The sequence below is a fragment of the Macaca thibetana genome, chromosome 15, assembly GCF_024542745.1.
Source record: "Macaca thibetana thibetana isolate TM-01 chromosome 15, ASM2454274v1, whole genome shotgun sequence".
Taxonomy (NCBI): domain Eukaryota; kingdom Metazoa; phylum Chordata; class Mammalia; order Primates; family Cercopithecidae; genus Macaca; species Macaca thibetana.
The window spans coordinates 59291762-59304576 of NC_065592.1; the positions used below are offsets into that span (position 1 = coordinate 59291762).

A 12815-nucleotide genomic window follows, 5' to 3' on the forward strand; every position below is an offset into this window, starting at 1 on the left:
TTACACTAGCCACAGTGTAAACGTGCACCTGACGTTATACGAACAAAAATAATTTAAATCTTATAAATAGTTAAATAAATATTTAAATAGATAAATCAATTTATCAGCATGATCATAGTTATAGCAGGAGTGAGAGTCTTTGAAATGGCAGAATTCATGAAAGTGTGAGCTGGTATATGAGTCAATAAGAATTGTTTTCATGTTGGACCAGGTGTTATTCCTTCCTCCTTAATCTTTCTTGCAAGTTTGTTGATAAAGAGAAGGATCTCATGATTTCTGCTCTGACAACCTCCCAGGCACAAGGGCTGTATTTCTTCTCTGTCAGATAGAGAGTGATTCTTCGGAAGTATTTCTTCACAGCCAAGGTGGAGTCCGCATTCATCAGGGGAGTTTCTCCCACCCTCTCCTGCTGCATGACACAGGCTTCCAAGTCATTCAGCTGCTGGTAGAGTTCAGTGCAGAATTTGTCTAGGAGGTCCTCATCCCAAGCAGCAGATGAGTCTTTTGTGGTAAAGAGGTTGAAGGTCTGCTGGATCAGCTCATGGAGGACAGAGATGGCTGGAGCCTTCTGGAACTGGTTGCCATCAGACTCCTGCTGGGGAAATCCAAAGTCATGTCTGTCCATCAGACAGGAGGAAGGAGAGATTCTGCTCATTTGTTTCAGGAGCATCATGGTCCTTCTGTTATCCAGGCTGTGGGTCTCAGGCACATCACAGCCCAGAGAGCAGCTTGACTTGCAGCTGAGCACCACCAGGGCCATCAGTAAAGCAAAGGGCAATGCCATCGTAGATATTGCAGATGCTTCTGGGCTTGCTGAGATGGGTGACTCTGAACCTTGGGCTCTAGGTTTTCTGAAGGCCTTGCTTCGAGCCGATGACTTAAATAGGGAACATACTGATTGCCACTTTCTTAATGCTCCTGGGCCACTTTCCATTTCTGTTTTTGCTTTCCTTCATGCACTCTTTACATGAGTTGAGACCAGTGTTTCTCAACCATTTGGTTTTTCATTATTGCCTCCCCCATCTTGTTCCCAGAGACTTTTAAAATATTTTTTTCCTAATTGAACCCACTGTGAAAATTTAATAACACAGATATAGTATGTATCTATTTGTGTACTATGTGTATATCTCTATACTCAAAAAGCACAAAGTTTAATCTTTTAATTCAACGCAGGTTTAAAAATAACCAAATGAAAATTTTAAGCTAAAAATTAGATTTAAATTCTATTCAAATTTAACTGAACTTTATAACTAAATTTGCTTATGGGCTTCAATGTAATTTATTTACTGATATAAATTGTAATGTATTAAATTACATAAGCAAATTAACAAATTATAAATATTATCTAATATTTATAGATAAGACATTATACATCTAAGTAGTGAATGCTTACAAATTATTTGAAACTGATAAAGCCTTAAAATTTTTTAATATTTTTATCGTTTATTTTTATTATACTTAACTTTAAATTTTGCTGCATGTGAGAAAATTTTTAACTTCACTAGCTGCTAGATACTCACCTAGATATTGTCAAGAGTTTTTTCTTCAATGCTTGACCTAAATATTGATGGGTTGAACAACTTCAGTAGAATTTTTAAAATATAAATTATTTATATTTCATTTCAAAGCCCATAACACAGACAGAAATACTAAGGATCAAACATAAGCAATATCTATATGATGGCCAGTGACAAACCATATGTATGCAGAGAACACCTCTCATGATATGACTTTTAGTTCTAATAAATCTTGGGAAGTACTCCAATCACAGCTACCCATTATTCACAGGTTTGTAATGCTGAACTTTTATACCTCTTATGTGTCGTCCATGAACTCAAGGTCAGTAAACCCAATGGAGAAAGAAAATAAACCTAAGGAATAAGATTTTGTTAAATAGGGTTGAGCTTTGAAGACCCACAAACCATTTAATTATGTAAGATTTGTTCCCATTCCCAAGAACTAACTTCTACACCCTTGAGAGTAGTATCATATGCAATGAGAATACACAATTGAAAAAACATTCTCAATTTGATTAAAAAAATTTTTTGGCATGAAAGTTCAAATTTCCAAAGTACCTTCAGAGGTTCTTTGTTGATTCCTAGTAAACCAAAGGAAACCATCTTTGTCCTAAATGCACATAATAGGATGTAAATGTAGTAACATAAATAAGTTGACAGTTTGTTTTCCATAGCATGCCAGACACCAGATACCTTTCTTTCTCATTTCATTTCTGTAGAAAGCAAAAGTTGTCACTTTTTGCATCCTAACGAATGGGGACAAAAAGACAACACAAGTGGCCGGGTGCAGTGGCTCACACCTGTAATCCCAGCACTTTGACAGGCCAAAGCGGACAGATCACCTGAGGTCGGGAGTTTGAGACCAGCCTGACCAACATGGTGCAGGTTAAGGGGTGGGAAAGTGCAGAAGCAAAATGGTAGAAGGGATGTAGGTCAAAGGTAGGAAATAAGTATCGCCTGGAAGAAAAGTAATTACTCCTGGTCCACAAGTTGTTTTCAGATTTACTGAACCCCACTTGCAAATATACCAACAGCAAGAATTTATACACAGAAAGACACATTGTTGAGAGTACAATATTCTCTCTGGAAAACGGGTCAGTGTTCACTGCACCAAACTCTCCACTATTAGATAAGTAAACTTAGAAGGCCTATTTGTTTTTTTCTTATATTTCTAGTAAGAAACAAGAGAATTGATACTTTCAAAGGATACTTCCCTAACTTAATAGAGTTATATAATAAAGATAATGTTAATAAGAGAAATGAAATATCAGGCTGGGCGTGGTGGTTTACGCCTGCAATCCCAGCACTTTGTGAGGCTGAGACGGGCAGATCACCTGAGGTCAGGAGTTCGAGACTAGCCAGACCAACATTTTGAAACACCATCTCTACTAAAAATACAAAATTAGCCTGGTTTGGTGGCGCATGCCTGTAATCCCAGCTGAAGCAGGAGAATTGCTTAAACTGGGGAGGCGGGGGTTGCAGTCGGCCGTGCCATTGCACTCCACTTGCACCCCAGTCCAGGCAACTAGCGTGAAACTCTGTCTCAAAAAAAAAGACAAAAAAGGAATGAAATATCTAAATTGTGAAAAGTCTTTATTTATTCAGACACTGTTTTTAGAACTTGCATAATGAATGCTCACTTAACCAAAAAAGAATACCCTCGTTTTCCACATTTACTGAATGCGTACCACGTACCTAGTCCCATTTATTCACTGGAGATATCACTGACGAAAGCACACAGTGATAGATTTTACTATTGTCCTCATTTACAAAAGAAAAAAAAAAAAAAGAAATACCCAGAGAGCTATTAAGTTATGAAGCTAAGCTATTAAGTTGTGCAGCTACAGTTTGGATGGAGAAAATTCAGCTCTGAAGTCTTACCTCTTACCTCTTACATGCTCTCTGGGAATATTTCTGGACATAAGAACCGGAGCTGATTTCTATACCAATCAATGTTTTGCTAGTAGAGTCCTGTGTACATAACGGCAGGGTCTTTCTCTTCAGTTTCCATTTGTCTCCTTCACTGAAATCTCCCATTTGTCCATGCCAACATGTTACATTACAATTAAATTGGGCCCCACTTTACTTACACATTATATTCTAGTTTTGTCTTCTTGAGGATACGCCATCATAAGCACGAACATATTTGTAAAACACGTTGTTCACCCGGTGAATATATTCATCAACCCTGTATATTTCTGTCAATTTAAAATTCTACACAGTACTATTCTTTTAATCAAATATCCACAATACTTTAGATTTCCACCTGTATAGCAGAAATTTAAGAAAGAACAAGTCATTGTCAGGCTAGAGACATGAACTAAATCAGAACTAAACCAATGAGCTAAGGCTCAGAGCTCAGGGAGAGCACACCTGGACAGGTTAACTAAAGGGGTTATTAAAGGTGTGGAAATCGAAACACTTCTGGAGAAATGAGGAGAGTCCATGGCATTAGAGGATGAGGACTGAGATGACAAAAGACCCTGAGTCACCTGACTTGCCAACTGCTTGATGCCTTTTACGTTGTAGGCCACCAGAGTGTGCTGCAGTGTTGATTGTACTGCCTTAATTTAAGGATCTGGTGAAGAAAAATTTATGCTGACACTTGTTATAACAGTAAGGAAGGCTTTATTTAGAAGTATTGCAACAGGTGTTGAGACTATCATGATAGGTGTATTAGTTCTTGCATTACTATACAGAAAAACCTGAGACTGGGTAATTTAGAAAGAAAAGAGGTTTAATTGGCTCACGATTCTGCAGACAATATAGGGAGCATGGCTGGGGAGGCCTCAGGACACTAATAAACATGGCAGAAGGCTAAGGGGAAGCAGGCATGTCCTGCATGACCGGAGCAGGAGGAGAGAAGCAGGGGAGGTGCTGCATAATTTTAAACAACCAGATCTTGCAATAACTCACTCTTACCATGACACTACCAGGGGGTGGTGTTAAACTATGAGTAACCACCCCGTGATCCAATCACCTCCCACCAGGCCCTGCCTCCAACACTGGGGATTACAATTCCATGTGAGATTTGGATGGGGATGCCGACCCAAACCATATCAAGAGGGGAGAGAAACCAACTGGTGCTCAGCTCAAAAATCAGCAAAGACAACCTGGGGTTTATACCCAACAAGCAGAATGAGGGGGTCAGATAGAAAGTCACTAAAAGGAGACATCAAAGGCAGGGGGATCATTGCTAAACTGAACATAATTCTTTCTAAAGGCAAGCCAGGGTAATTATATATTGAGTGTGTGAGATGAGGAATTTGATCAGATATCAATGGTAAATCAGCTATCAAGCGTGGAAGGATTCTCATAAAACTGACTTAGTAAGATTCTTGCTACAACTGGACTTGGCAAACCTAAGAATGGACCCAAAGGCACGACCTAGTCAGCAAGAGAGTTTGTAGGAGACTGATTAAAGTTTGGTGAAGGACAGAGTCTTTGTCAGAACCTTAAGGGGTAAGAGACAGAACTATCTGCTATACAGTTACAAAGGAGATTAAATTTTATGTCTTTTGAAAACAATACCATTTAATGAAAGATTTTAATCAATGAAACATATATTTTTAAAATTTTAATCAGTAATGTTTAGAATTTTGGAAGCCTATTCATTTTTAACTTGTATTTCAAAATAATTCTTGACCTATACAGAGGTGCAAAGATTGTACAGCGAGTTCTCTTCCCTTCACTCAGCTTCTCCTAATGTTAACAACTTACATAGCCATGAAACAATGATCAAAACTAAGAAATTAAAACTGGTGCATTAATATTTGCTAAACTAACCAAGGATAGGTAAATCTCTAACTGAATACAGAAACCCATAGGACCTAGGTATCCTGACTTCCTATGCAAAGTATGGAGAGTAAAACTGGAGGCTAGAATCAGGGCTAAAAATATATCTTCTAACTTTAGCACAAAGATGTTTCTCATCTGATTAATAAATATCCATTTGGATTGATATTTCTAAAGTTTACTGGGAATATTAAACTTCTAATGCAAAAATCAAGAGGGTAGAGTGATATCATTTTAGGTTATATGGAAAATACATAAATGAAAACATAAGTGGAAGTAAAAATTTAGAGAAATGCTCAGAAAAATGAAAACTATTTATGCCCCGTGAAAGCCATGCATAGAAAGATGATCTTCAGAGAACCTATGGTCCAAGGTTCACTTAGACCCCAGCTCAGCCAAGTCAGCAGCACTCTCATTTCCCAATCGTCCTCCTCCTCCCTTTACTGGTGTCCCTGGTGGTGCGCAGCTGTGGCCCTGTTGGATCCCCGGGCTGTGACCTGCCTCCAAACCATGGCCTGTTACTCAGGAAGGCCTTAGAGATTCTGGGCCAAATGAGGAGAATCTCCCCTTTCTTATGTCTCAAGGACAGAAGAGTCTTGAGATTCCCCCAGGAGATGGTGGATGGCAGCCAGTTGCAGAAGGTCCATACCGTGTCTGTCCTCCATGAGATGCTGCAGCAGATCTTCAACTTCTTCCCCACAGAGCGCTCCTCTGCTGCCTGGAACATGACCCTCCTGGACTAGCTCCACACTGGACTTCATCAGCAGCTGGAATACCTGGAGACCTGCTTGGTGAAGGTGATGGTAGAGGAAGAATTTGCTGGGGTGTTTGGGAGCCCTACACTGGGCTTGAGGAAGGTACTTCCGGGGAATCTGTGTCTACCTGAAATAGAAGAAATATGGTAACTGTGCCTAGGAAGTTGCCAAAGTGGAAATCATGAGATCCTTCTCCACCTCAACAAATTTGCTAGAAAAATAGAGAAGTAAGATTAAAGACCTGGGCTCATCTTGAAATGATTCTCATTGACTGATCTGCCATATCACACTTGTACGTGTGACTTTGGATATTAAAACAGCTCATTTCTGCTTTAGTCAGAATTAACTGAATTAGTTTTAGCGAATACTTTAGTAATAGCATAAAGCAAGTGTATGTAAAAAATGTTCAGCTCCTGGAGCATCCGTACCTCAGAGATGACTACCCTGATGCTATTTACATATCTTCCTTCTGTTTTACATGCCTTATTTTTATGATATTTATAAAATTTACATGTTCATCTTTACATTGTATTAAAATTTACAAACATTCACTTTTTCATGTCATTAACTTTGTATTTTGTTTTATTAAATTATTATCAAAGAAAACTCTGTAAATGTTTCTATTCTAAAAATAAAATCTACATTCTATTTTTGTAAACCAAATTGAAGAAAATACGAAAAAATGTATCAACTCATTCATTCCATTCCTATTATATGTGTGAACTGAATAAATGGCAAACTGTGACATTTCCTTAAAGAAATACAGGTGAATAAGGCAAACACAGTTTCTCTCAGTCTAAGAGGGAAAGAGACATAAAAACAGGACTAATATTTATATTATTTCAAATGTGTTAAATGCTACAAAGAGAAGTAAAGAAAAGTGATTTTCTCACACCAGAAGGAGAAATGGGAGTGAAGATAAAGACCCTGTCATACTTGAACAGGACTTTACTGGGAAAATGTTGATCAGTCTAGAATTTAGGTTCTTATGGTCAGAAACATTCCCAGAAAGCACATAAAAGCTCTGGACTCAGGGTCAGACTTTCTGGGATCCAACAGTGGCTCCACAATTCAATAGCTTTCTGTGTTTCCATTTTTTTCTTCTGTAAATGGGGATAATAATAGAATTTCTCACTATCTGCTTCAGTCACTGATATTTCCAGTGACATAATGAAGCTGGGCTCATAGTAGATGTTCAATAAATGTGAAAAATGAGCATATTCCTCACTGGATAAAGTGAGGATTGACTTGTAACTGCTAAGAACAAGGCTGACTGACAATAAACACCGTCTGCAATTTACCTATTTTATCCTTCTCATTAACATTATCCTAATTGTCTAACTCTATTAAGTGGGGAGACATATTCTTTGAAATAATCTGTTCCTGACTTTTATTACAAACATGATGAAAAAATTATTCATATTTTGAAAATATTTATTTACTAGGGGAGAATTTTGTGCAGTTAACATACCATTATCCAGAAAAAAAAAATTGTACTCTCAGAAATTGGTCATTCTTGTGTATAAACATTTGTGAGTGCTTTGTGTGTCTCCTTCGACTCTCTGTGAAGGCTGGATTCAATAAAGCTGAAAATACCTCCTGAGCCAGAAATGATTACGTTTTTCAAGCACAGAATTGCTTGCTACCTCCAATCTACATCCCTTCTACTATTTTGCTTCGTCTTTTCTTTATCCCTTAATCTCACTCTTTTTCCAAAGGGATGTTTCCCTTTGTACATACTTTTTAAATTATGGTAAAATATACGTAATATAAAATTTACCATTTTAACTGTTTTTAAGCATACAGTTCAGTAGTATGTTCATTTTGTTGTGCAACTAACTTCTGGGACTTTTCTATCTTGCAAAACTGAAACTCTGTACCCATTAAACAATAACTCCCCATTTTTTTCTCCCTTCTGTGAGCCCCTGGCAACCACCATCCTACCTTTTGTTTATATGAATTGTTCTATTCTAGATATCTCACATATGTGGAATCATACAGTACAGTAGGCCCTCCATATCCATGGATCAGCATCCATACATTCGACCAACCTCAGGTCAAAAATATTGAATAAACCATAAAAATAACAATACAAGAAAAACAATACAAATAAAAATACTGTATAATATCTATTTGCATAGCATTTTATTTTATTAGATATTATTAATAATCCAGAGATTATTTAAAGTATACAGGAGGATATTCATAGGTTATATGTGAATACTATGCCAATTTATATAGTGAACTTCAGCATCGTGGATTTTGGTATCTGAAGGAGGTCCTGCAACCAATCTCCTTGCAGATACTGAGGGAAGACTGTATTTGTCTTTTTGTGACTGGCTTATTTCATTTGGCATAAAGTCCTCAAGGTCCCTTCATGCTGTAGCATGTGTTAGAATGAAGCTGAATAATACTTCATTGCATGGATATGCCACATTTTGCTGAATAATATAACAAGGCAGAACAATATTCCATTGTATAAGGCCGAATACGAATCCATTGTAAGCATAATGGAATATACATAAGGCTGAACAATATTCCATTATATGTATATCCCATATTTTGTTTAACCATTCATTCATCCATCAATGAACACTTGGGCTGCTTTTACCTTTTGGCTACTGTGAGTAATGCTGCTATAAACATAGTGTATAAATATATCTTCAAAATCCTGCTTCTAATTATTTTTTATATATACCCAGAAGTGTAATTGCTGAATTATATGGTACTTCTATTTTTGACTTTCTGAGGAACCATAATACTGCTTCCCATAGTGCTGAGCTGTACCGCTTTATAATCGCACCAACACTGCACAAGGGTTTCCATTTTTCCTCATCCTTGCCAACATCTTTTTTTACAATAAACATCCTGATAGGTGTGAGTGATATCTTCTTGTTGTTTTAATTTGCATTTCCCTAATGGTTGGTTATGTTAAGAACCTTTTCACCTGTGTCTTAGTCCATTGGAGATGCTATGACAAAATGCCAAAAACTGGATGGCTTATAAACAACAGAAATTTATTTCTCACATTCCTGGAAGGAAGCTGGGAAGTCCAAGATCAGTGTACCAGCAAATTTGATGTCTGGCAAGGGCCCCTTTCCTGTTTTAATAGATAGCACCTGCTTATGTTATCATATGGTGGAAGGAAAGCTAGCTCTCTGGGTTCTCTTTTATAAGAGCACTGATCCCATTCAGCCACAGAGGGATCCACCGTGATGACTTAATCATATCCCAGAAGTTCCCATCTCTTAATACCATCACCTTAGGAGTTAAGATTCTAATATATGAATTTTGGAGGGCCACAAACATTCAGATCATAGTAATGTTCATGTTGGCTCTTTACGTGTATTTTTTGGAGAAATGCCTATTCAAGTTATTTGCCCATTCTTTAAATTAAACTTATTAATTGTTGAGTTGAAGGAGTTACTTATATGGTTTGGATATTAACCCTTTATCAGATCTACTATTTGCAAATATTTTCCTGCATTCCATAGGTGGCCTTTTAAATCTGTTAATTATGTTCTTTGATGCATAGAAATTTTACATTTTAATGTGGTCCAGTTAATCTATTTTTACTTTATTCACCTGTGCTTCTGGTGTCATATCCAAGAATTCATTGCCAAATCCATTGTCATGAAACTTGCCATGTAAGTTTCCTCAATTGATTTTACAGTTTTATATCTTATATTTGGATCATTATCCATTTTGAGTTCATTTTTGCTTACCGTGTAGTGTAAGAGATCCAATTTCATTCTTTTGCATGTGAATATTCAGTTTTCCCAAACCATTTGTCAAAGGGATTTTTTTCCATTGTGTAGTCTTGGCACACTTGTCAAAGATTATTTGACCATGCAGGTTAGAGTTTACTTCTGGGCTCCCATTCCATTCCATTAGTCTATATGTCTGTTTTTATTCAAGTGCCATGCTGCCTTAATTATTGTAGCGTCATAATATGTTTCAAAATTAGGAAACATGAGGCCTCTTGCTTTGTTTTTCTTTCTCAAGATTGTTTTGGCAATCCAGAGACCATGACGTTTAGGATATATATTTTTCTATGTCTGTTAAAAATGCCTCTGTGATTTTGATAGAGATTGCATTGAATCTGTATATCACTTTGGAGGGTATGAAGATTTTAACAATATTAAGTCTTCCAACCCATGATGGATACAAGTAAATGTCTTTCCACTTATTTTAGTCATCTTTAATTTTTTCAGCAGTATTTGGTAGTTTCCAGTGTACATGTCTTTCACATCCTGGGTTAAGTTTATTCCTAAATATTTTACGTTTTTTGATGCTATTGTAAATGAGAGCATTTTCTTAATTTCCTATTAAGATTATCCACTGTTAGTATATAGAAATGCTGCTGATTTTTATTGATTTTATATACTGCAACTTTGCTCAATTCATTTATAAGTTCTCTCTCTCTGTGTGTGTGTGTGTGTGTGTGTGTGTGTGTGTGTGTGTGTGTAATCTTTAGGTTTTTCTACATATAAGAATATGTCATCTGCCAACAGAGATAATTTCACTTTTTCCTTTACAATTTGGATGCTTGTTATTTCTTTTTGTTGCCTAAATACTCTGGCTAGGATTTGAAATATTAGTTGTAAGAGCACATTCTTGCCTTTTTCCTGAACTTAGAAGAAAAACATGTAGTTTTTCACAGTTGAGTATGATGTTTACTATAGAATTTTCATATAATAGGCCATATCATGTTGAGGTAATTTCCTTCTAGTCCTAGTTTGTTGTGTGTCTTTTTTAATCATGAAAGGATATTGAATTTTATCAAATGGTTTTTCAGCATCAACTGAGGTGATCATGGTTTTTCCTCCCTTCGTTCTGTTCATGTAGTTTACTACATTGATTTATTTCTATGTGTTGAACCATTCTTACATTCCAGGAATAAATTGCATGTAGCCATGTTCTATAATCGTTTTAATGTGCTGTTAAATTTGATTTGCAAGTATTATGCTGAGGGTTTTTGCATCAATATTCATCAGAGATATTGGTTTGTAGTAGTTTTCATATCATGTCCTTCACTGAATTTTATGTCAGGTTAATGCAAGATTCATAAAATTAGTTTGGAAGTGTTCCCTCCTCTTCAATCTTATGGAATAGTTTGAGAAAGATCCTGTTAATTTTTTGAATTTTTGGTAGAATTTTCTAGTGAAGCCATCTGGCCCAGGGCTTGTCTTTTTTCAGGGGTTTTTAATTATTTATTCAATCTCCTTATAGGTCTATTGCAAATTTTTATTTCTTTATGATTCAGTCTTGGTAAGTTGTACATTTCTAGGAATTCAACCATTTTTTCTAGGTTATACAATTTGCTGAAGTATAATTGTTCATAGTTTTATGATCTTTTTTTCCTGTGGCGTCAGCTGTAGTGTCCCCTCTTATATTCCTGATTTTGTGATATGAGTATTCTCTTTTTTAAAAAGTAATCTAGTAAGAGTTTGTTGATTTTGCTGAACTTTTCAAAAAACTAACCCTCAGTTTTACTGATTTTTTTTTTTTATAATTGCTCGTCTATTCTCTGTTTTATTTATCTTTGCTCCAGCTTTATTATTCCCTTCCTTCTGCTAGATTAGGGGTTTATTTATTTATTTGCACTTCTTTTCTTAGTTACTTAAGGTGCACAATAAGGTTGTTGTATTAGTCTGTTTTCATGCTGCTGATAAAGACATACCCGAGACTGGGAAATTTACAAAAGAAAGAGGTTTATTGGACTTTCAGTTCCAAATGGCTGGGGAAGCCTCACAATCATGGTGGAAGGCAAGGAAAAGCAAGTCACATCTTACACGAATGGCAGCAGGCAAAGAGAGAGATTGTGCAGAAAAACTCCCATTTTTAAAACTATCAGATCCCATGAGACTCGATCACTATCAGATCACATCTTGTGAGGACCATTTAAAACTATCAAATCTTGTGAGACCCATTCATCTATCAGATCAGATCTTGTGAGACTCATTTAAAACTATCAGATCTTGGGAGACCCATTCACTATCATGAGAACAGCATGGGCAAGACCAGCCCCCATAATTTGATTATCTCCCACCAGGTCCCTCCCACAACATGTGGGAACTATGGGAGCTACAAGATGAGATTTGGGTGGGGACACAGAATTAAACTATATCAGTTGTTGATTTGAACTCTCTTCTTCTTTATAAGTTTTTATGGCTGGAAATTTCTCACTTAGCACTGCTTTCACTTCATTGCATAAGTTTTGGTATATTTTGTTTTTTTAGTTTCATTTATTGTTTTCTAATTTCTATTGTGTTCCTTCTTAAATTTTTCTCATTTAGACATACATATGTTTTATTTTTTTCTCTGTGCATTTGTATGTGAAATCAGACCACTTTTACTTTCTAGGAAAGTGAAATGAGATAGAAAGACATCTGGTGTTGTGAGGACTATATAGAAACATTGTACATTTCAGTTCTTTTTGTCATATTTACATACTTTTATTGACATAAAATGAAGATGAAAATCCAGGAGTAGCAAAACAAATTTGCATAGCAAAATATCACAATAAAAGGGAATATACATTAAGTCCCCAACACAATCCAGGGAAACAAACAAAAATGTTCCAGCAGGGCATGGTGGCTCAAGCCTGTAATCCCAGCACTTTGGGAGGCCAAGGCAGGCACCGCACTTGAGTTCAGGAGTTTGAGAACAGCCTGGCCAACATGGCGAAACCCTATCTCTACCAAAATTAGCCAGGTGTGGTAGCAAGCGCCTGTATTAGCTACTT

At 36.5% G+C, this 12815-nt stretch overlaps 1 protein-coding gene and 1 pseudogene across 1 annotated transcript; one reads left to right on the top strand and one right to left on the bottom strand.

The window, feature by feature from the left end:
- Positions 1–214: 214 nt before the first annotated feature.
- LOC126937608 (interferon alpha-1/13) lies at positions 215–784 on the bottom strand. The gene has a single exon (XM_050761159.1). It carries the CDS (start codon positions 782–784, stop codon positions 215–217), a length of 570 nt encoding a protein of 189 aa, XP_050617116.1.
- A 3774-nt stretch (positions 785–4558) lies between these two features.
- Positions 4559–6544, top strand: LOC126937290 (interferon omega-1-like; annotated as a pseudogene).
- The last annotated feature ends 6271 nt before the right edge of the window (positions 6545–12815 follow it).

Excerpts from the sequence above, each read along its gene's own strand:
- LOC126937608 (XM_050761159.1), bottom strand. The coding sequence starts at position 784 with ATGGCATTGCCCTTTGCTTTACTGATGGCCCTGGTGGTGCTCAGCTGC.